The sequence below is a fragment of the Lithobates pipiens genome, unplaced genomic scaffold (genome assembly GCF_037356315.1).
Source record: "Lithobates pipiens isolate NorthernLeopardFrog02 unplaced genomic scaffold, aLitPip1_a1.2 Scaffold_16, whole genome shotgun sequence".
NCBI lineage: Eukaryota > Metazoa > Chordata > Amphibia > Anura > Ranidae > Lithobates > Lithobates pipiens.
In genome coordinates this window covers 533,394,989-533,420,641 of record NW_027507748.1, presented here as the reverse complement: position 1 = coordinate 533,420,641, position 25,653 = coordinate 533,394,989, and the positions used below count along the sequence as shown (strand labels likewise).

The 25,653-nt window shown below is 42.0% G+C and overlaps 1 protein-coding gene across 1 annotated transcript in view; it reads right to left on the bottom strand.

Annotated features, from left to right (window-relative positions):
• Window positions 1–25,653, bottom strand: part of GPALPP1 (GPALPP motifs containing 1) — a 65,764-nt gene that overhangs the window by 13,742 nt on the left and 26,369 nt on the right. Inside the window, exons 5-7 of the mRNA XM_077483217.1 lie at window positions 13,265–13,399; window positions 11,275–11,439; window positions 1,743–1,841 (exon numbers count right to left, since the gene is read on the bottom strand). Of these exons, the coding sequence (XP_077339343.1) occupies window positions 1,743–1,841; window positions 11,275–11,439; window positions 13,265–13,399 (399 nt within the window). The remainder of the gene's footprint in view (window positions 1–1,742; window positions 1,842–11,274; window positions 11,440–13,264; window positions 13,400–25,653) is intronic.

Genomic DNA, 25,653 nt, shown 5'->3' with positions numbered 1-25,653 from the left:
TTTACAAAAAGGTATTCACAGACACCATACAGTAATTAAATATTGTGGGCATTTATTAGAGGTTGACCGATATGGGTTTTTCTCTGGCCGATGCTGATGCCGATATTTAGAAATCATGGCGGCCGATAGCCGATATATGATGCCGATTTTTTTGGGCCGATATGTTAGGCCGATTTTAATTTTATTTATTTTTTTCCTTTTTTATTTTATTTTTTAATCCCCCTTGATCTAACACACCTTTCCCACTGGGGCGTTTTTCAGGCGCTTTTGGGCTAAAAATAGCGCCTGTAAAATGGCTCCCCTGCAGTCTGTGTGAAAGACAGAGTGCTTTCACACTGAGGCGATGCGCTGGCAGGATCTTAAAAAAAAAAAGTCCTGCAAGCAGCACGTTTGGAGTGGTGTATACCGCTCCTCCACCACTGCTGCCCATTGATATGAATGGGCACCACTGCCGAAGCGCATGCAATGCGATTTGGCAGCAGTGCTTAATGGGCGCATTTAACCTCTTCCTTGGCCGCTAGCTCGGTTATATGTGCCCCACTAGCCAAATAGCACCGCTAAAATGATGGTAAAGAGCCGCTAAAGCTTGCGTTTTACCATCAACGCCTGCCCGCTCCAGTGTGAAAGCAGCCTTCATAAGTGATACAGAAAATGTCTTACATTTAAACATTTATTAAACAAAACAAACCTCCAATCAGTTTACTTGTATGTATGATTTAGATAAAAAAAAAAAAAAAAAACCTATATATTAAATAAAAACAGGTAGTCAAAACTTTTGGACGAAAAAAAAAAAAATGGGCTAACTTTACTGTTTTTATTTTATTTTTATTTTTTAAATAGTGTATTTTTTTCCTAAAAAAATGCATTTGAAAGACCTCTGTGCAAATGCCGTGGGACATAAAATATTGCAACAACCGCTATTTTATTCCCTAGGATCTCTGCTAAAAAAATATATATAATTTTTGGGGGGTCTAAATGATTTTCTGGCAGAAAATACAGGATTTTTACTTGTAAGCAACAAGTGTCAGAAAAGATTTAGTCTTTAAATGGTTAAACTGAGAACTTCTACACACTGAGATGACTTCATTCATTGAAGTGTAAACATTGTATCATTCTGTTCTTTTCTTGGCAGCCTGCCCAGAGAGGAGGAAAGGGTTTCTATGACGACTCAGGCAACTCACACTGACTGAAATGACTTCTGTAATAGAAAAGTCCCGCTGTAGTTCTAAATCGGCTTTTTATCAGCTCAAATAGGCCGATGCCGATTATTTAAAAAACGGCAAATATCGGCCGATATATCGGTCGACCTCTAGCATTTATGGTTTGTTTATACAATATCATCAACAGAAAGGAGCACATTAATGTCCAACAAAAACATCTGAACAAGAATCAAAACAGCATAGTATATGAAACACCATAAGAGAAAATGTAGGACAACCTTTGAAAAATGATTAGTCTTTCAGTAAAATTATTTTGTAAAATTAGGAGGAATCTTAATATGGATGTATGTGAAATTATTACATTTAAAATTTATACACGATAAGGCTCGAGGGCTTCTAGCAACCAGTTAAAATTCTTGTTTTTTCCCCCAAACGCTGTACAGCAGATACTGCAATTATAAAAACAACTATTTTTTTACACAGTTTGCATACATAAGTCCCACAGTGGCTTCTATTTGAGAAAATTAACTGTATCATTCCACTTACAGGAAACCATGGTACACAAGGTCAAAATTAACTTACATTATATGTGGATATTTGCTCTGCCAGTCTTCTGTCTTTTTCTGACACCTGTGGTGTTTCTTCACCCTTCTTACTGGAAACTTTACCCTCTTGCTTCTCCTTAAAAAGTTAGAAATATAGGTTAAGAGTATAACTGAATAGTACTGTGGCGAATTTGCCCAAATGACAACAATATGAATGTACATGATGTCTGGTATTCCAACAAGATAACAACAAGATAAAAAGATAATAAATTATGAAGGTCATTTAATAAGTTCTACAACAGTGGTTCTCAACCTTTCTAGTGGCGTGCCCCCTTGATAAAATTTCCCAAGTTGTGGGGACCCCTAACAGTAAAAAAAAAATCGTAGCGTGGGCTGTCATTACTCAAGGCAAGACAAGTCATTAACCCACAGACATAAGGGGGGGGAGATCACTGGCAGTGCGGCTGGGGGTAGGGGGAAGAGATCAGTGGCAGTGCAGATGGGAGTTGGAAGAGATCAGTGGCAGTGCGGGTGGGGGGGGGGGAATCAGTGGCAGTGCGGGTGGGGGGGGGGGGGGAATCAGTGGCAGTGCGGGTGGGGGGGGGGAATCAGTGGCAGTGCGGGTGGGGGGGGGGGAATCAGTGGCAGTGCGGGTGGGGGGGGGGGAATCAGTGGCAGTGCGGGTGGGGGGGGGGGAATCAGTGGCAGTGCGGGTGGGGGGGGGGAATCAGTGGCAGTGCGGGTGGGGGGGGGGGGGGGGAATCAGTGGCAGTGCGGGTGGGGGGGGGGGAATCAGTGGCAGTGCGGGTGGGGGGGGGGGGAATCAGTGGCAGTGCGGGTGGGGGGGGGAATCAGTGGCAGTGCGGGTGGGGGGGGGGAATCAGTGGCAGTGCGGGTGGGGGGGGGGGAAATCAGTGGCAGTGCGGGTGGGGGGGGGGAAATCAGTGGCAGTGCGGGTGGGGGGGGGAAATCAGTGGCAGTGCGGGTGGGGGGGGGGGAATCAGTGGCAGTGCGGGTGGGGGGGGGGGAATCAGTGGCAGTGCGGGTGGGGGGGGGGGGAAATCAGTGGCAGTGCGGGTGGGGGGGGGGGGAAATCAGTGGCAGTGCGGGTGGGGGGGGGAATCAGTGGCAGTGCTGGGGAAAATCAGTGGCAGTGCGGGCGGAAATCAGTGGCAGTGCGGGCGGTAGGGGAGGGAGATCAGTGGCAGTGCGGGTGGTAGGGGAGGGAGATCAGTGGCAGTGCGGGTGGTGGGATTATCAGTGGCAGTGCCAAACTAAATTTTTATCACTTTCTTCACACAAATAGAGCGTTCTTTTTCCGCTGTTTTTTATTTTTGTGCAAAAACAAAAAAAAAAAGGCTGACAAATTTGAAAAAAAAAAAAACAACTGATGGGCACAGATAGGTGGCACTGAATAGGCAGCACTGATGAGGAGCTACTGACAGGCATTAATGAGTGGCATCTGAAGGGCACCAACAGGCATAACTGATGGGGTATTGATTGACACTTATGGGCACTAGCAGACAGGTGAAGGGAACTTATTGGCAGCTAATGGGCACATCTCAAGGGGGCTGCACTGATAATGTGCTGATTATCAGCGCAGTCAACCCTCTGACAGGTGATCACGTGGTAAGAAGCCTCTGTCAAACTGACCTAAAGCAATTCCGATTACCATGCATGCGTCGGCTTATTATCCTGATCACGTGATATGAAGTCTGATCTAGGGCTGCAACTAACGATTATTTTCATAATCGATTAGTTGCCTGATTGTTTCGATTAATCGGTTAATAACCTTTAAAAAAAAAAGTGGGTCAAATTGACGTTCATTTTCAATCACAGTGACAGGAAAATTTAAAAATAGAAAACTTCTTAGTAAAAAGAATTTTCAGACAGTGTTTGTGGTTTTCGTTCAGAAATTACATTAAATTTTAAAAACTGAATGTTAAAAACAAGTGAAAATTTCAAACAAAATTCTTTCATTCAGCGAATGTACAAAGATTTTTCGTCTGAATATTCTCATCTGAAAATTGATCTGTGGCCAGCATAAGGCTCGGTACACACCTATGCAGTTTGCTTTTGATCTGTTTCTACAGTGTGTTTTGATTTTTGCGCACGTGATTTTACTAGTTTGCATTTTTGCCTTTTCTTTGGGCAGATTAAAAAACACAAATTGCCGCAAAAATGCATTACGTGCTTTTCTGCAGCTTCTCCATTGAAGTATATTGAGCCAATAAAGCACCATTTTGCGTTAAAAGTCCCTGACCCTTTCAGATGTGAACGTGTCCCATAGGAAACCATGTAAATGAACCGTGGTGCATTTCTGCAAAAAGCACCAATAAACACATAGATGTGAACCAGGTCTAAGACGTTTAGTAACATAATGGGGTTAAAAAAAAATTAGCCCTTTATAGTAAAAAAAAAAAAAAAAAAAAAAAAAAAAAAAAAAAAAGCAGATAATCACTACTGTAAGGGGTTTGTTTTTTTACTGTAGAACAGTGAAAGTTATATTTACAGTAGCGATTATTTGCTCTTTTTCTACTATAAAGGCTCATTTTAGTTTTTTTTTAACCCCATTATGTTACTGGCCGATTAATCGATTATAAAAATAGTAATCGATTAATTTCATAATCGATAAGTTGTCGATTAAATCGATTAGTTGTTTCAGCCCTAGTCTGATAAAGATAGCTAAACCCCTTTGCTGCCGCCATATTGCTATATGGCGGGCAACAAATGGTTAAAGGCCAAGTTCACCTTTGTTTGCTTTTTTTTTCCTCTAAATTCCAGCTCCCTTATGTATAAATATTGCATTAATGTACTTTATTTGCAAAAATAAAACAGCTTTCTATTAATTCTACACAGGCTTACCTCACTCACTTCATAGCGGTTTAAAAGCACTGCTTGATTACTTTGGCCTTACTTCCTGGACAGAGTTTAGGTCATGACACAGGAAGGAGTTGAACAGCTGAGGGTAGATTATGCATAGTGTGTGCTAATGAGATCAGCTGGTCAACTCTTTCCTGTTTCATGACCTAAAGTCTGTCCAGGAAGTAAGGCAGAATTAACCGATCAGGACACCAGAATTTGTGGCCTTAGGATAGGAGATCTGGAGGAAAAGATCAGGATGTATGCTGACGATACACTCCTATACTTAGCCGACTTGGGTCCCTCTCTCCTTGCAGCCCTTCACACCATAGACTGTATTGGTAGTCATTCGGGTCTGAGCATCAACTGGTCTAAATCCCAGATCCTTCCGCTTGATCATTTCCCCCCTGTGCCCACGTCCCCTCCTCTGAATCTCCCTAGGGTTTCCGTGATCAAGTATTTAGGAGTGCAGGTCACTAGATCGCTGACAGACTATATACCCCTGAACATTGAACCCCTTTTCACCCTGATCAAGAACAAGACTCAAACTTGGGCCAGACTACCTCTGGGTGTTATGGGACGCATCAATCTGGTCAAAATGATACTCCTGCCCAAGATATTGTATTTGGTGTGGCATGCACCCCTGTATATACCACAAAATTTTTTCAAGACGATTGAATCAATTCTTAATTCATTTATAAGGGGCCACAGCAGACACAAATTGTCTTGGAGACTTCTGAAGAACCCAGTGACAATGGGAGGGGCTGCTCTTCCAGATTTCCAGGATTATTATCTTGCCTCCCAGTTGTCCCACTTCTATCACTGACAAGAGCGAGCTACCAAGATACCAGACATTACTTTGTAAACGCCCTGACGACCCAGCCCACACCCCACTTCAGTCAGTCCTTAGAGCCCCACTGTCCAGACGTCCCCCTCATCACAAGGTAGACATGCTGACGCACCACCGGAGGATATGGCGGGCGGCCCTTAATAAACTTGGGACCCCACAGGTTCATTCTTACACGCCTCTCTGGTTCAACACCCATTTGCCCGAATTGCTGTCCTTTCCGGACCCCGCGGCCTGGACACGCTATGGGATCCTGTATGTGCACCAAATTATGACCAACACTGGGATTAAATCCTTTCAGTCACTAAAGGAAGAATTCACACTCCCTAACCATCTTTTCTTCAGATATTTACAGCTCCGACATGCGCTACAGACTCAGTTTGCCAGCTCCAGCCCCACTCTGACAGTCCCTCCCATAGTGGATATAGTCACAGGTGCTGAGCCAACCAAGTTGATCTCTGCCCTCTACTCCGCCATCCGTCTCCCAGGCACCGGGGCATTGGCTTATGCTGTCAAGGCCAGATGGGAGCTGGATGTGGGTGTGATTGAGGATGAGGAGTGGGACGAAGTCTTGGGGGATGTGAAGAGAGTCTCCCCCAGGCTCTCGGACCGCCTCACACAGCTATACATTCTACATAGGACATACCTGACCCCCCAGAAGATAGCACGGTTTAAACCCACGTATAATCCAGGATGCCGTTTATGCGACCACACTCCAGGCTCCTTCTATCACCTTATATGGTCCTGTCCGGTTATCCAAACATACTGGATACAAGTGATTCGCTTTCTCCATGACCAGATGGGCTCTCCTGCTAGCCTTGACCCGAAGATGTGTCTGCTTGGTCTCTTACCAGAATTAGAAGCTGACAAGTCCCTTCGCACCTTCCTACATGAAAGTGATTGCTCGTGGCTGGATGCAGGCCCTCCCCCCCACGGTCCAGTGCTAGGAAAAAAGAGGTTAACGATACCCTCCCTTATAAGAAATTGGTTTATACACATAGAGGATGTCCACTTAAATATGAACGGATCTGGGGTAGGTGGTTGGGAGAAGGGGAGACGTGTACTTGATATGCTGTTATATTGATCCCTTGCCCCTCTCCCCCCTCTGCTTATCCCCTTCGGTGTTTCCTCCACCTTAAGGACCTACTTTTATTCTGTCCCCCTCCCACTTTTATTTCTCCTTTTGCCCGCTCCCCCTCCCCCGGTTGACACAAATTAGCTCTAATGGTGCATCTACCCATGATGGGTGTCGGACCCATATACAGTGCAGCTAACCCAATGCTCTCATGTATGCAACGCTGCCTTGGCCAGATTGGCCCACGTTATTTGATGTATCGTATGTATGCCTGCTATGTATGTCATCTTCTGTTTCCTTCTTTTTTTTTTTTTTTTTATAAAGTTTGTTTTTCGATTAGAATTAACCGATCAGTTTTTTTAAACAGCTATGAAGAGTGCGGTAAGTTTGTGTAGAATTAATGGAAAGCGGTTTTATTTTTGCAAAGTACAATGATGTAGGGCCGAAACAACTAATCTATTATGAAATTAATCGATTACTATTTTCATAATCGATTAATCGCCCACTAATATAATGGGGTTAAAAAAAATAAAATGGGATGTACTTAAGCAAATACTATAAAGGCAAAAAATAAACAAAACCTTGCCAACTCGCCCAAAAAAAACAAGTTGCCAAAAGACCCAAGTTCAGAGTGTCACTGCAAGAACCTTGCAGTCAACTGCTGCATCCACAGAAGATTGGATGTCCACCTGGTAAAACTTTGAAAAAGCACTTACACAGTTAGGCTATAGAATATGGGTGCTCAACCTGTGGCCCTACAGCTGTTGCGAAACCAAGTCCATTCATGCCTCTGCCTTTGGGAATCATGCTTGTACCCGTCAGCCTTGCAATGCCTAATGGGAGTTGAAGTTCTGCAACAGCTGGAGGGGTACAGGTTGAGGACCCATACTACAGAAGCTCGATACTGAAATAACCCTTTAACCTGGTGAACTGAGTGTGTAACAGTGCAGGAAGAGGTTTTTTTGGTACAAGTTAAAATGACCCCAAATGAACACAGTCCTTGGACTGTTAGAGCCACAAAATCCCTTAACAATGCTCCCAAATAACACGGAGTGTATATGATGGAAAAAAAACTCCACCATGTAATACTCAATTGAGCATTACATGATGAATATATTTTTTAATACATTCATTATACTGTTATTGTTAAGGGATATTGTGGCTGTAATAGTCCAGAGATTATGTCCATTTGGGGAGCTGTTGCAAGGTTGCAATGGACCCCAACTGGAAACCTAGTAAGCACATCACACCTGACACTGCTACCAAACTTGAGAAGTTCAAGAAAACTGGAAGTGTTGTGGATCAACACAGATATCCACTGGTGAAGGCACAACTGTAGAGGTACTGGCAGTTATACATTATATTAAAAAGATATAATAGGTTTGTTAATTCTTCCTATGCATGGAGACTTTTGGAAAACTCTGTATTTTGTACCCTTTTGCAACCACTGGTTTGGGACATCTTTGATCCAGAGACACTTCTTCCTTGTAGGCATCAGACGACAGTGATGTGTTGATCAAAGAATTAAAATAAATAAAAAAATAAAGTAGTGAAGCTGATTGTTGTGCAAATAAGAGGTTCATCACCTTCAGACATTAGGAAAAAAACAAAAAAACAAAAACAGAGGATTCAGGGTGTGGGGTAGGGTTATAGAGTAGGTGCCCCAAAGGGATGTGTCCTTGAAATATTCCAATCACCTGAAGGTATGTACTTAACCCAAGTATGAATATGTTGCCTATGTCCTGTAGTGTATGATTAAAATAATGGAATTGCAGTCAATGAAAAGTAAGTGTTGGAAGGATTGCCGCTATGCGGACTAACTATCGATTCACCACTTGTGATCACTATATCAGTTAACCACTTCAGTCCCAGAATGCTTTACACCCTTCTTGACCAGGCTATTTTTTGCGATAAGACACTGTGGCTTTAACGGATAATTGCATGGTCGTGTGACGCTGTAACCAAATAAAATGATGTCCTTTTTTTCCCCACAAATAGAGCCTTCTTTTGGTGGTATTTGATCACCTCTGCAATTTTTTGGCGCTATAAACAAAATAATTTTGAAAAAACAAAAACAATGCGTTTTACTTTCTGCTATAAAACCTATCCAAAAAAAAAAAAAAAATGAAAAAATAAATAAATAAAAAAAAAAAATAAAAAAAAATAAATCGAATTTCTATAACATTTAGGTCACTATGTATTCTGCTACATATTTTTGGTAAAAAAAAAATAAAAAAATAAATAAAAAAAAATTCCAATGAGCGTGTATCGACTGGCTTGTACAAAAGTCATAGCGTCTACAAAGTAGAGGATATATTTATGGCATTTTTATTTTTTATTAGCAATGGCGGCAATCAGCAATTTTTAGCATGACTGCGCTATCGCAACAGACAGATTGGACACCTGACACTTTTTTGGAAATAAGTGATAAAAATATGCACCGGTGTATAAATGACAGGCAGGGAAGTGGTTAACATTAGGGCCAATCAAAGGGTTAAGTGTGTTCCCTTTTGTGCTTTCTTACTGTGCAGAGGATGGGCTCACCTTATGGACGTAGTGAGCCATGTTCCCGATTAGCAGGAACACAAGATTACAGTGTTCATGCCTGACAGAACGACGGTCTGCCTTGTTTACATCAGCAGACTGCCATTCTACTATCACTCTGAGGAGTGATCGCGGGTGGCCGGCAGACACAGTGTCTGGTGATCCCGCCGATTGGCTCCCTGTGTCCAATCAGCGAGTGATCATGCATCCGGCGGCGCGTGCACACCTCCCAATGGCTATTGCACAAAATCACGTACAGGTATCTGATTTTGCGCAATAGAGCCAACCTGTCGCAGTAAATATGCAGTAAGCGGTCAGCACATGGTTAACCACTTGCCAACCAGCGCACGCCGATGTACGTCGGCAGAATGGCACGGGCAGGCAAATGGGCGTACCTGTACGTCCCTTTAAATTTGCCGCTCTGCCATCGGGAGCGCACCACCGGCGGCGCGCTCCCGTGCTGGTCGGAACCCCCGTGAGTCCGGTCGCGGGACCCGCGGACTCGATTGCCGCGGGCATACCCGCGATCGTCCCACGGAGCGGCCGAATGAAGAAATGCCATTGTAAACAGCATTTCTCCATTCTGCCTAGCAACTAGTGACGCTGATCTCTGCTCCATGTGATTGGAGCAGAGATCAGTGTTAACTAAATTAAAGCCCAACCCCCCCCACAGTTAGGAACCCTTAACCCCTAGGAACCCTTAACCCCTAGGAACCCTTAACCCCTAGGAACCCTTAACCCCTAGGAACCCTTAACCCCTAGGAACCCTTAACCCCTACACTGCCACCCACTGGTTAACCCCTTCACTGCCAGTGTCATTTACACAGGAATCACTGCATTTATATAGCAGTGATTACTGTATAAATGACAATGGTACCAAAAATGTGTCAAAAATGTCCGATGTGTCCGCCATAATGTCGCAGTCACAATAAAAATCGTGATTGCCGCCATTACTAGTAAAAAAAAAAAAAAAAAATTATTAATAAAAATGCCATAAAACTATCCCTATTTTGTAAACGCTATAACTTTTGCGCAAAGCAATCAATTGCTTATTGCGATTTTTTTTTACCAAAAATATGTAGAAGAAAAACGTATCGGCCTAAACTGAGGGAAAAAATGTTTTTTTTTTTTATATATTTTTGGGGGATATTTATTATAACAAAAAGTAAAAAATGCTGAGTTTTTTTCAAAATTGTCGCTCTATTTTTGTTTATAGCGCAAAAAATAAAAACCGCAGAGGTGATCAAATACCACCAAAAGAAAGCTCTATTTGTGGGGAAAAAAAAGGACATCGATTTTGTTTGGGAGCCACGTCGCACGACCGCGCAAAAAGTGGTCTGGTCTTTGACCAGCAAAATGGTCCGGTCTGTAAGTGGTTAAGTAATCACATTCAGACTCTGCGGACTGACAATATAAGCCTTCAACCTAAAAGATAGCACTACAGCCTGAAGGTGGCAGTGTGATTTTGTTTAATAATGTAACTGGCAGATACAGCAACAGTATTTAAAAAAAATAAAAATAAATAAAAAATATAGAAAAAGGTTATTTTACGGTATTAGCTTATAATAATAAAAAAAGCAGGGTTTTTATTAAAACCATTTACAATTAACTGCATTGTCACATACAGTTTTCATGCCTGGAATTGTAATGTGAAAAACTGTGTATGTTATTTTTTTGTCAATATTAATTGTGATGTCATGCCCAGCCGACTGTGTCCCAGGTAGCAAGGGGCTACACATGCACTAAGGATTGTGTGTCCATGGCATGGAAATGCAGCCTCAGTGCTGCCCCCATCCATGTGACAGATTCATGAACATGTTCCCGACATATAAAATGAATCTGTCACCCACGCTGACATTTGTGGTGCAGAGGAGTGACATAAATCTAAAGTGTCTACGTATTGGAATACAGTGGTACAATAATTAGACTCTACGTTCATACATGAATAAAGTAACTGCCATATAATTCACACTTTTCAGGTGGATTCCATTCCTAAACTACTAATAAAAAAAACAAAATCAAAAACAAAACAAAAAACAAAAAACATAGTTTGCGGTTAAATGGATTCTAGTTTCACTGATCTGCTTTTATTTTAACGTGAGCATTTACATGACTTTCGTTTCAAAATTGGTGCTTCTGACCATAGAAAGATGCCTTGTTTTGCTCAGTGATGAAAACTATACTATTGATTTGTGCAAACATTTTAAATTCAGAACCATTTGTTAATTATACAGAACTTACTTGTGCTTTGCGTTCTCGTTCAGCAGGGGTGTCTGTCCACTCAGACCGATCACCAGACTTTTCATTAGCTTTCCGCTTGAATGTTCTTGGGCCAAGTCCAAAGTTGGTTAGCTCCGGAGGAAGCTCAGTCATCCATGTCTCCCTGGTTGGATTTTTGGGGCCATCCTTTAGAAAAACATACAGTAAAGCTGAACCTACAAATTGTTTAAACATGCAGAACAGTTTCTGAATGTTAGCTAAAAAAGAGAGCCAAATATCTTGTTAAATCAGGCTATTTGCAAGACACTGTATAAGCAAGAATTCATAGCAACCAAATGGAAGCCATCTCTTAAATCAATTTTTAAACTGAAGCCTGGCTGGCTACTACAGGTTACAGCATTTTACAAATTGTGGTTGCATTTCAAAGTGCTTTATTGAATAAGCCCTTGTGTACAAATCTTCAATGTACATTAACCTTCAGTTCCAAATGATATGGTTTCAATATACAACAATCCCAATAAGTGTATATTGATCAAAAGTGATAAGTCTACAAACTATGGGATCATTTTTTTTTTTTTTACTAGTAATGGTGGCGATCAGCAACCTATAGCGGGACTGCAATATTGCGGTGGACAGTTGGGACACTGACACTTTTTTGGGGACCAGGGACAATATTAGTGATCAGTGCTAAAAATATGCACAGTCATTGTACTAATGACACTGGCTGGGAAGGGGTTAACATCAGGGGAGATCAAACTGGGAGGTGCTTTTACCAGGGGAAGTCATTGATCCATGTTTCTGCTTTGAGGGAACACAGGATAAATGCCTTCCCTACTGACAGAATGGCGATCTACCTTGGCTACATAGGCAAATCGCCGTTCCGGCTCTTAGCCCAATGATCGGCGGGTGCCGGCAGACAGAGTCCGCAGTACTTTTAGTTCAGCTCCTGCCGTGTCTAATTACAGCGGGATCACTGGCGATGGGCTCCCCAGATCTGGAACGGTCAGATCATGTAATAGGTACATGATCCTGTGCAGAGTGGCTGCCCTGCTACAGTATATGTACGGTCGGAGTCTGCAAGTGGATAATACAGTATAAGCATGGCAAAAACAAAAAATGCACAAATTAAACATTTTAAAGAATTGATATGCAACAGGCAGATATTTGGCTAATGCCTAATGCAGTAAGCATTCAGAAAGACTAGTATCTAGGAACTACTAAGGTGCTACTCTGTGCTAAGAGCTACATGAGGACCATGAACAGCCCAGGACAGTGTGGTGGTACAAGATGTGCCATCACTTGTGTATATAATATATTGTTTATTATAAATATGCTGTAATACAATAAAATGATCGCTGAAGGCTCATTCAGAACTTGGCACCCTGGTGGTTTTTTCACACATTAACATGAGATGTGTTATGGCAGTCCATTCAAATGAACGGGCTGCAAACCAAAGAATCCCAAAATTGGACGTGCGCCATTCTGGGCAATGCAGCATGCCACAATGTACTGTACTGCATTACTGTGTGCTGAAAAACATGTGCATTACCCCAATATGTTAGGGTACCATTCAAAATGAATAGCACTGCAATACGTCAACACATGTATTGTGGTAGCAAACGGCTTACTGTGACACAATGGGGGTTACTAAAGGAAAATCCACTTGGCACTGAAAGTGCACTTGAAAGTAAAGTCGCTGTACATCCGAGGGGGACATGCAAGGAGAAAAAAAAAAAAAAAAAAAAAAAAAAAAAAAAAAACAGCATTTTAGCTTGTACATGATCGGATGATAAAATCAGCAGAGCTTCCACTCATTTCAGATCTACCCCTCAGATTTAAAGCGGCTGCACTTCCAAGTGCACTTGCAGTGCAAAGTGGATTTGCCTTTCGTAAATAACCCTCAATGCGTTGCAAAGGTGTGAATAGGCACTGAAGATTATAATCCTGCTTGAATATTTGTATATAAATTAACAAAAACCATCTGCCTCATAATTAAAACCACTGAACTTACATCTTTCCCTGTAAGTTTCTGCTTCATCTTCCAAGCTCTGCGTTCAATATCCTCAGCAACATTTGATTGAATAGGGCCTTTGGCAGGAAGTGGGCCGACAATTCCATCATCATCCTCCTCTTCACTATCTTCTGACTGAAAGCAAAACAAACTTTAGTCTAAATGAGCTGCATTTAGCAAAGTTATCACCGGCATGAAAGAGTACAGAAAAATGTTTTGTGCCTCTGAATGCATAATATAAAAAAGGTAAACAAATGGCACATTAACGAACAGCAGTTGTCACAGCTATTGTTCCCACTTAGGATTTTGTCATCATTGACATTGCTTTTTGTATCCCTGCACACGGTTCCGATTCTTTCAGAAGGATACTTATAATGCTCGTTATTCTGCACAGATGGAAAAACCTAAAAGAAAATGGTCAGAGAAATAAGTGAACCTCTAATTCAGAAAATACTATGTTCCTGGCTGTCAAGCGTTGGTTTTATTATTTTCCGAGCCAAGTCTAGGTAAAGAAACATTCTGGATTGTCTGTCACCTTCATTTGCTGGGCACTTGTTCTGGGTTAGTAATGTAGAAATATTGAAGCCAAATACAGTCTGGCAGCTGTAGTAGTTGGCAACAGCCCTATTATGATATAAATAGGCTACCATGTCAGAGTCCGTCCATCCAAAAGTGATATGATAGCGTTACTACACCCACAACAGAAAAATCAGTCTGTATATGCATAAAGCATGCTCGTTATACTCACTCTGAAACCTAAGGGGTTAACCATGTGAATAGTGTACAAAGGCTGTTTGATTCTGTCTTCTCTAATCCTCCTCCTCTTCCACTGTCCCCAATCCATCTGATAGGGCAAAGCCTTTGGAGTCATTCTACACATGCTCATTTTGGTGTGTATTGCTAGGAGTTTTTTTTTTTTTTCCTTGGGAGGGTGTATACGATCAGCACAGGGGCAATCAGCACTGTCCAGGCAGAATATCAGAGGTCCTGCAGCCTCAATGGAGGCATTTAGCAGTTTATATTTACTAAAATAATTGCATTTCCATTTTATGTGTACTGTGGAAGAGCAGATATAATGAATGCAGGGTTCTGGGTTTAGTAACGCTTTAGCGTGAACGTGAGCTTGCAGAAGAGGCTCTGCACTCTGAAATTTCCATCATACCTGGAGCTTCCTAGAAACCCTAATCTGCTCTGCAGACAATGTGGCTACTACAGCTGTCATTCAGGACAGGATAAGTCAGGAAAGGGGACGTAAACTGACCATACTAGAACAGATCTAATTCCATGCCCAGCATGGGGAGTTTGAAAGGGAAATCAAGAAGAACCTTTAAAATGCTACATTTAACATAAAACCATATAAAACACAACACAAGTGAATTTTATTTTTGGGTTTACATATGCTTTAGGTTTTCGCTCACACCTGGGTAAACCGAATCAGCCCCCAAAGGTCTTACATGTTTTGGATATTCCCATTAGTAAGATCTCCCTGCCATAATACCCAACACTGTTCCTGTGACCACTAAAAAGTGAAACTTCCTTTCAGTATGCTGAAAGTGTTTTGCCTATAGGTTTACACTGAATCAAGATGCCCCGCTACTAGATACCTACTAATACCACCTTTTAAGTGCCAAAGCTTAAAAGAGAGAATGTCCAAGTGCTCTTTAAGAGAAGCAAGGACATTTTATTTATGCATGAGCTTATGTTATCTTATTTTAACAGTCTTAATCTGGCACTACAGCTTCTGATATTTTGCTTTAAAAATAACAAACACATTATACTTACCTGCTCTGTGCAATGGTTTTGCACAGAGCAGTCCCAATCCTCCTTGCGCTTCTGCTTCCTCCTCCATGTTGAGTGCCCCCAGAGAAAGTTGCTTGCTCTGGGAGCACTCGTGCATGTGCCCCCCCCCCCCCCCCCCAAGTCACCTCAGTGTCTCTATAAGACACACAAAGTGTGACTTAGCTCTTCCACCCCCTTTCTCCACACGGGCTGTGATCCTTCTCCTCATTGACTGCTTTGCCTCAGTGCTGGATCAGGCTCGGGTAAGTATTGGGGGGGGGGGGGGGGGGGTAGGTAGCATGCATTTAGAAAAAAACAAACACACACACACACACACACACACACACACACACACACCTTCAGCCTTTACAACCACTTGAAACCATTCCTCCATATAAAAGCTAGGAAAGCAATCCATGTAATGGTTTTCACTTTACTGGGGAATTACAGCTGCTTCTTAAAACTGTATGCAAATACTACACAGTTGAGAAGCAGTAGGATATAACCCTCGGGGTTCAACTACTAGATAAAAGCCAAGTGCTTGGCTTGATGCTTGCCTGCTCTACCCAATAAACTGTAAATATAAAAAAAATGTTTATTGCCAGCTCAGGTACTTGGAGAGCAGCAACATAAGTATTGAAGACAAGCCTCTTCTAGCAAAATGTTGATGAATACACAAAATCAAGGCATTGAAAGTCTACAGTTACATTCTAAAAGTATTCAAGCAGAGACGGCTTCATAATGTCAATTATATTTTCAAGGACATTTCCATAGACACAGTCATCTTGGAAAATTCCACACCAACATTGTGTATATAAGCACAGTATACACAAACGGCTATATTTTCTAGCATTGAATCCAAAATAATAGTTTATGTATGGAAGCCATTTTATCTGGAAAAAGTATATCCGGTCCAAAGATGTACACACACACACACACACACACACACACCACAGTCGATCCAGGAAAAGTGCCCTTTAAATGGTTGAAAAAACTAACACTGACAGGGGTGGTTATAAATGTCAAAAAGGTATACAGAACTTAGTTGTTTAAAGTCATTTTTTTTTCCTCTCAATCTACACTCAGTACTTTGTTGAAGCACCTTTAGCAGCAATTAGTCTCAAGTTTATTTATGTGGGTATGACACAACAAGCTTTGCACACCTGGACTGGGATGGGGGGGGGGGGGGTATTTTATGTCCTTTGCAAATCCTCTCAAGCTCAGTCAGGTTGGATGGGCACTGTTGATGGAAAGCCATTTTCTGGTCTCTTCAGAGATCTTCAACAGGGTTCAAGTCAGGACTCTGGCTGGGCCACCCTAGACACATTCATAGTGTTGTCCCTACACCACTCCTGTGTTTTGGCTGTTTGGTTTGGATCACCATCATGTTGAAATGTGAACTTTCAGCCCCGTCTGAGGTCCTAAGTTCTGGGGAACAGGTTTTCATTCAGGATATCCCTGTACTTTGCTCCATTCAACTTTCCGTCATCCCTGAATAGTCTGCTAGTCTGTGCTGCTGAATAACACCCTCACATCATGCTGTCACCACCATGCTTCACTGTTGGGATAGTATTGGGCAGGTGATGAGCGGTGCCTGGTTTCCTTCAGACATGACATTTAGAAGTTAGGCCAAACAGTTCAATATCAGTTTCTTCAGACCAGAGAATCTTGTTCCTTATGGTCCGAGAGACCTTCCGGTGATTTGTTTTTCATGTGGGCTGTCATGTGTTTTACACCAAGGAGAGGCTTCGGTTAAGCCAACCTGCCATAAATAGTAAGAGGTGACCAAGAACCAGATTGTTTCTGTCATTGTGACTGAGCTCTAGAGATCCTGTCTGGAGATGGGACAAAGTTCCAGAAGGACAGCCATCACTGCAAAGGCTAGACGGAAGCCTCTCCTCAGTCAGAGTGACCATCGAGTTCTTGGTCACCTCTCTTACTAAGGCCATTCTGAGACGGCTCAATTTGGTATAGCAACCAGCTCTTGGAAGAGTCCTGGTTGTGCCGAACGTCTTCCATTTTGAGAATTATGGAGGTCACTGTGCTCTTGGGAATCTTCAGTGCCATAGAAGTTTTTTGCAGTCTTCCCCAGATCTGTGCCTTGCAATAATCCTGTCTGAGCTCTGCAGGAAGTTCATTTGACCTCATGGCTTTTGCTCTCATGCAGTATGCATGGTCAGCTTTGAGGCCTTTTGGAGAGAGGTGTGTACCTTTCCAAATCACGTCCCATCAATTTACCATAGGTAAACTCCAATGAAGGTGTAGAAACATCTCAGCAACAATTAGAAGTGTGAGGCACCAGAGCTAAATTTCAAGTGTTGAATAATAAAGTATAAACAGTGCTAGCGGAATAAAGTGCTCATCATAAAGTGCTTAAACATATAAAGTGCTCTAACATATGACACCTTGTGGCAATATATAATGCAATAAACCGCAATATGTAACACACTAAAAAATACTTAAGTGCTTTCAATAGTGATTTGATGAGAAAGTGCTGCCTTTAGTAATAAAGAAAGCACTTTTTTTTTAAGGTGGTGCTCCCCTCTTGCACCACACTCAGAGTTGCTGGACCCTCGGCTTTGCAGTCCAGGGGTCAAACAGGCTTAAGGTTTTGGGGAGATGAAACACAGATTATCCAGAAACTTATTTCAGAGTAGAGGGTCTCAGCAATTACAAGATACCCGGTTACCGGTAACAGTAATCTGCTGTGTCCAATGGTCAGCGTCTGCAGGAATGCACTTGCACTCCTAACCTGGATGATGCTCAACCACGTATACATCTGTGCCTGAGCCTGCCTGTGCAGCCCCGCCAGAGTAAATATACTGTGGGTGCCAAGATGCGAGAACGATGAATTCTCAAACACTCCAAAGATGCTGCTTGCAGCATTTTTCTCTCGTCCTGTAAGCACACCAGCTTTCAGTATTAGATACACTAGAAAATTTAGATGGATTTTACTTTTAGTTTGCTAAAGCATTGTATTAACTATTTGCTTGTTTTTTTTATTTGTAGTTCCAAAAAACAATTTTCACCATTTACTATCCTTTTTATGCATTAGTTAGGTATATGGTGGTTGTTTTTAGATCTATGTTAATTTTAAAATGTAGGCCCTGAACAGGTAGGCTACGCTTTCTGTATACCTTTCATGGTTTTGATTCGACTTCAAATGCATCATGAATACATGTACGGTAATCACCATCATTCCTGAGCACTTCAGGCTTACACACATTTCAAATCGAGCAATTAGAGACAAAGAATTTTTATGGTGTAAGGTTTTTAAGCCCAACATTATTAAAAGTACTAGCTGGTAAAGTGCACCAGTTTACAATTATTTAAAACTAAAATTAAACTCAAGTCAGAATTGATTTGAGTGAATACAATAACTCAATATTAGTCATTCTGTCCCCAAGGTTGAGAACATGGGTTGTCAAGTAGGAGGTCCAGGTGGTGAGGCCTCTAAAGGAACAGGGAAGCCAATACATTTTTTCCATAGGGACCCAGATTTTAGTGCAATAGCTCTATAGTACTGTTGTATATTGGGCATACCCAGGCCAATGGATCTTTTCAATTGCTTAGTGACAGTCAAAAGCTATGCATTGTTTACTCCACTTGGAATGAAAGGAGACCAATGCTTAACTTATCTACAAAATTGCTTGGGCAGCAACACAGGTATCATCTACAGCAGGGGTCTCCAAACTTCAAGGGGCCGGTTTACTGTCCTTCAGGTCTTAAGGGGGCCAAGCTGTGGCCAGTGGGAATAGAGGAGGACCTGGCATCAGTGCCATCATTGGTTTTATTGGGAGAAGTAGTGCCTCATTGATGATGTCAGTAGGGGGAATGGTGCCCTATCATTGGTGTCAGTTGGTGGAATAATGCCTCAAGGGCCAGATAAAAAGGGGGGGGCCACATCCGGCCCATGGGCTGCAGTTTGGAGACCACTGAGCTACAGGAAGAACAGTACCCTAGGTAGTATGTTAAATTTTAATTATATTAGTATGACCTATCCATAAAAAAAATAAAAAAATAAAAATAAAAAAAAGGTCTTATGCCAGGTACCTAAAAGATGTAGACGTCCAGGAAAAAGGGAAAATTATTGTTCTAGATTAGTGGCAAGAAAGTATGGGTATTTTAATTGGAAGATTTAGGGATTTAGTATATCTAATTTTGAAATTGGGTACTCCCTGAAATCTCTCAACTATCATATGCTGAGAAGGGAGAAAAGAGGGTCAGTGACATGAAATAGAGCATTGTCTGCAAAGACAGAGCAGCTCAGCTGCACCTACCGAGATGCCTCTAATGTTTAGAGTGCTCTTCTATCGTACAGAACAGGGGTTCTATGGTTAGCGCAAACAGAAGTGGGGACAGGGGACACCCTAGTCATGTAACAATTTGAATTGGGAACAAATGAGAAAACATAGGCGTCTTAACCTGAGCATCAAGTGATGTATAGGAGGGCAGAAATCCACCTAAAAATGCAGGATCTTAAGCCCAATCTCTCCAGCACCAAAGTAAGGATGGCCCACTCAGCCCTACTGAACACCTTTTTAGCACCTGTGGTAAGACAGGGTAGAAGGCAAGTATGAGTGAAAGCCCAGTGTAGCAGATGAATCGCTCTGATAGCAGGCCTCATGGCCTACTATGAATCCAATCTGATCCAGGTAAATCCTAGCCTGAAGAAGATATTTCAATATATTGTCCAAAATTTTGAGGATTTTTAGCTCTAAATTAAGAAACTAGGGCTCTAACTTTGAGGTACCGTATGATCCTTGCCCTCCTTTAGAAGCACGGTCTTATGTGCAAGCAAGGCTTCAGCTGGAATTTGGCTACCCTTGACAATAGAACTGAAGTACCGTATTTACATATTGGGTTAAGGAGGGGGTGACATTTTAGAGAATATGCCTTTCTCATGCAACCTGCAAGGACCTTCACAGCAGCTTCAAATTTCATTTGGAGAGATAGAGACTTCCAGTTCCGCCTTGTGTGTTCATAAGAGATGGGAGCCCTGGTGTTCCCAAGTACTCCCCTATGTGAGAAAGCTTCTGAGCTCTTGCAGTGGAGGTGCTTCTGGAATCCAAATAATATAATTCAGCATAGTAACTACAGAATAACAAAGTCATCTTATAAGTGTGCATGACCGTATTCCCCCCAAAGTTTCTGAATGTTACTGTATTTGCTGGAATCTGAGATTTGTATTGCAAAGATATTACAGATTTTTTTTCCCCTCGCTAGTTGAATCATAATATTTTCTCTGCACTTTTTGGACGGCTCAATTGATCCTGGGAGGGCCTTGGTGCTTATGCTGAAGTTTAGCAGTCTGAATTGTGGACAGGACAAGTAGAAAATCCACCTATTTCCAAGTTAGGATTCCAGCAAGATAAGCTCGCCCTGCACCACTGCTTTATAACCCTCCCAGACCACACTGTCGCTGATCCCCTCTGTGGAATTCTCCTAGCAGTAATGAGTGATGATATCAGTGACCTTACCCAACACAGAAATCTCATCTTCAGCCTCCATAACCATATTTCAGCATTAATTCAACATTAATTTGGCAGTCCGAGACTACCAGTGATAGGAGCGTGCTCAGAGATGGTATTTTGCTGGTGTGGCGCTAGATAGCAAGTCCAACATATGGTGATCTCTATACAGATCTATTCTGATGTACTCATTAGGCACCTTGGAGAAGTAGCATTAAACGCTCGCCGAGGCTGTTTTTAAAGGAAGGCATAAGAATGCATAGAATGCTTCTGGGAGGTGTCTAGTATGGAATCAGGGATAATGTTGACCTTACCTCCAAGAATTAACCTGCCCTCTTGAAGGTCAGCCAGTCTTTAGCGAACCGAATCGATAAAAAGATTGTTAGTGGGCATTTAGGGTGGCAAATGTGTATTTATGCAAATATAAATACACTATCACTATGCACTATCCCTTTATATCAAATAAGCCATGTAGAGCTGCCACGACGCGTCAACGTAATCGACTACGTCGACTAAGAAAATACGTTGAAGTGCGTTCTGGGCATCGATGCGTCACAGTGCTTAGTATCTAGCGCTGCCCTCCATGCCGCCGTCCCCCTATCTTCTCCCCCGCCTTACCCTCTCTTCTCCCCCTCCGTGCCACCGTCCCTAGGGGTGCAACGTATCGCCACCAATCCGTGATCCGAGCGCACATGCCGCGATCCGCGGAGCGCTCCGCGGTCTCGGCCTTAGGAGAGGCCGCGGCTTCAGCCTAGCTCCGAAGCGGTGGCCATCTTTCTGCACCCGACGGAGCGATCACTTGTAAACAAACCGGCGTCATGACATGACGCCGGTTTCTCTCTCCCCTCTCTGTACTGATATGTGCAGTGGAGGAGAGAGGTTGGATGGAAGCAGCCATCCCTCCATACCCCGCCAATACTCTGCCCGCCAATACAGTACAATACTCTGCCCGCCAATACACTGCCAGCCAATACAATACTCTGCCCGCCAATGCATTGCAATACAATACTGTGCAATGCAATACTCAAGGTTATCCAAAGGATTAATTAGCCAAAAAAAAAAAAAAAAAAACACTAGATTCATTAAAAAATAAAAATCGGATAGTCGACTAATCGAAAAAATAATCGATAGATTAGTCGACAGACAAATTAATCGTTGGTTGCAGCTCTAAAGCCATGCCAAAGCAACACAATCATATCATAGCAAAAAACTTATGTATATACTGTACAATAACACAATGTATAAAAACAGAAAATTGAAAGTCCCGATATATAAATAAATCTTGTGACAATAGAAGGGTACCCAGCAAACAGAAATTTGCTTCAAACTTGTCCCACCAGGGAGATCAAAGAGGAAGATCCCCCACGGAAAGCTAACCAGACTATATAGCTGGAACCTTACTTCTAAGCTTGTTGGATGGCAGTGAAGTGAGAGTTCTGCGAGGCGATTGGTGGAAGCACACTTTCTAGCCCCCACATTTAAAAAAGGAAAACAGATCACACAAGCGGATTTTTTATTTTACTGCACTGGGAGATTACTTCTTAGTTATTACCAGTACTTTCTTATATCAATACATTTGAGATTTAGGCTATATGTATTTTATATTTGATGTGTATATTGAATTATGGTTTTGTAGTCACATTAACTCACATATGGACTGAGCAGCACCATCTACATGTATGAATCGTGTATGTGTGAACAAAGTAGGTGTTGCAGAAATCTTTTCTTTGGAATTTTTTGTATCTTTTGTTGATTATTTTAACAACCATTTGTCACTTAGAATATCACTAACACTACAAAGTAGCACAGGGGCAACACTTACAGTCACAGATACAGGGTATAGCTTTCTCAAATTTCCTCTCTAAAATTCTGTTGCCCAGCTGGGTTGCACCATATTTTAACGGCTCAATATCTTGTTTAAAGTGGAAGTAAACCCATCGATTTAAACAGTTAAACAAAAAAAAAAAAAAAAGGCATGCCGGGAATGCTAATTGCACATTGGCTGTGCTCTCAGCCAAACTATCAAACCATCTAATGGCTGGTGTCATAACGAATCACATGTGCACCACCATAGCAGTTGAAGATTAAACAGAGGCAAAGATGGCAGCTTCCTTGGCTGAAAACGATAAGGGAGTTTACTTCCACTTTAAATGCCTTCTCTTCTCCGCAGGCAAAGAGCTCCAAGTTCACTTTACTGGGAAGAGATTGGATATTCTGCTTCAGGTCTCTATCCCTCATAATGTCAGCCCTGGTGTCACATTCATTGGTCAGGCTTGAAGGCCAGTCAATATAGCAGTAGCGGGTCTACCAAGGACCAGCAAAATAGGAACACAGGTAGTCACCCTAGCAGATGACGCAGGCTTAGGAAGGTCAGTAACGAGTAGTTCCATGTTGGGATCAGGCAGAAGGGTAGTCAAGCAACAAGACTAATGGTCGATAACGAGTGGTAGCAAAATATGGACAGCACAGGGAAGCCAAGAGCGTGATACTGGCTGAAGAGAGCACAATAATGTGGCAAACAGGAAGTGCAGAGACATGGCTTAAATCAGGCATTTCATTGAAGGAGCAAAGTGCTCAAGGTTCAGCAGAAGTCAAGGTACATGGCAGGGTTGTCCAATGGATCAGACCGGGTGCTGTTCAGCATCCTTGGTGACTCAGCGAAAGGAGTCATTGCCAGATGCAGTAGAGGTCCCAGGTTCAAGTTTGGGCCCTGACGCCTGGTCTTGGGAGGCAGGAAAGAGGGGAAGCATGTGTGGAGAGCGTCAGACTGGACCTACTCCAGCACCATCTTGGATGTTTCCCTCTGGTCTCTTCATCGCTCAGAGAAAAATCATTTGACCCCTGCCTCGGCCTGGAAGGTTCTACGAGTCTGGAATCAAGCCTGCCTTTGTAATAGCAACAATGTATGTGGAGCTCCAGAACTGAGTGCCCTCGTTCCATCCATATCTAGACCACGCCCCATTTTTTTGATTATCAAGTTAATTCGAAGATTTAGGGATTTAGTATACCTATGGCAGTCACATAATTTCACACACATTTAAAGTAAACTTGACCTGGCCTAAAAAGGTTTGTAAAGCAATAGCGATTTGTTAGTTGGATATGACTTAGCCCAGGCTGTACAGTTGAGATTAGACCGTGCCCCTCTTGACAATAAGCACCTCTGTAAGTCTTGGGTGTCCAGTCACTTCAAAGCAAGAGAAACTCTGAAGAGAACTAAAGAAATCATTACTCGTGTACAAATGCTTGCTAAAAGCACTGAACAAACATGATTGAGCTTTCAGCAGATGGCAAATTTGAGATTTTTTTTTTTAACCACTTCAGCCCCAGAAGGATTTACCCCCTTCCTGACCAGAGCACTTTTGGCAATACTGCACTGCGTTGCTTTAACTGACAACTGCGCGGTTGTGCGACGTTGCACCCAAACAAAATTAGTCATCCTTTTTTCCCCCCACAAATAGAGCTTTCTTTTGGTGGTGTTTGATCACCTCTGCGGTTTTTATTTTTTGCGCTGTACACAAAAAAAAAGAGACAATTTTGTGGAAAAAAAAAAAAAAGCAATTTTTTACTTTAATATCCCCAAAAAATATATATAAAAAAAATTATTTTTCTCAGTTTAGGCCGATATGTATTCTTCTATACATTTTTGGTAAAAAAAAAAAAAAAAAAGAAGATGCAATAAAGCGCATGATGATTGCTTTGCGCAAAAGTTATAGCGTCTGCAAAACAAGGTGATAGATTTATAGTATTTTTTTTTTTTTATTAGTAATGGCAGCAATCTGCAATTTTTATCGTGACTGCGGCTTTATGGCGGACACAGACACCTGACACCATTTTGGGACCACTGTCAGTTATACAGCAATCAGTGCTATAAAAATGCACTGATTACTGTGTAATAAAAGGCAGAGATTTCCCTGCTAAGCATACCTTCCTGCCTGCATGCGCTAAGGGCAGATGGATTCAAGGACGTAAAATACTACATGAATCATTTGCCTTTATTCAAGATGGCCAAGGCTATTAGTGACAGTGGGGAGTTTTTCAAAGTGATTTCTCAACAAAATAAAGCATTAATTTTTGTTGCAGGAGCCTGCAAAGCATTGCACCAGTAATCAGCAGTTTGCTGATGCCATGCAGGTCTCCTGCAGAGCAGTCTGTGTATTTGCTTCCTCGTACGAGGAAGCTGATACATGCTGACAGGAAGAATGAACTACCACAGTTCACAGTGGTAGTTCATTGAAAACTACAAGCTGACAGCTGCAAAGGCTGCCGGACCTTGTCGTTTTCCATTCACAGAGCTCTGTAAATGAGTGACATGGCCGGGTGGACATGTTCACTTAAAAAAAAAAAAAAAAAAAAAAAAAAAAGACCGAGGTGGTGCGGTGCTTTCATCGTTTTTTGTTGTTATTTAAAGTGACCATGCGGGGCTCCGGCCACGTCACTCATTCACAGTGCTCTGTGAATCCTTAGAAGCATTTTTATTAAATTGAGTAGTGTTAAATTCTGCTATAATAGCTACTACTGTAACAAATGTGAACCTGAAAAGAATGTATGATATCAGATTTTTTATTCTGTCCTAATAGACAGCTTCTGCTGGAAACAGGGATTATACTTTTAACAAAGGTGGATACTGATTACCATGACACCATCCTTTCATTTCAAACAAAATTATCTTATCTACTGGTAAAGAACAGTAAATAAAAAATAATGCCAGCTAATAGGAAAAGGAGGAATACAGGAAGCTAAATATAAAGTGGTTTATTTTCTTGAACAGATGCTGAAAGTTTATTACACTGTTTCACAGCTGCTATCTAGGCATTGCTAATGAATTGCGACATAGGAGAGGGAGCATGCAATTAAAAAAAAGCTTACAACAGGCTTTATGCACAGGTGTTAGATGGTACAGTAAGATTTGCATGACTTAATTTAACTTCTAAAATGGAAGACCAACTGACTAACAATCCTGAGACAGAAATATCAATCTTATTGTTTATGTTCCAGCATTGTGGTGCATTATAACCCTTAGTTAAAATCCCTGTTCGCGTAAACTGGACATCTTAAAAAAGGCAAGCATGTCCAAAGTCCGGCCTGTGGTCTGGTTTTGAATAGCCTTGCCTGGCTATCAGATGAGCCCGATCCCTTGCC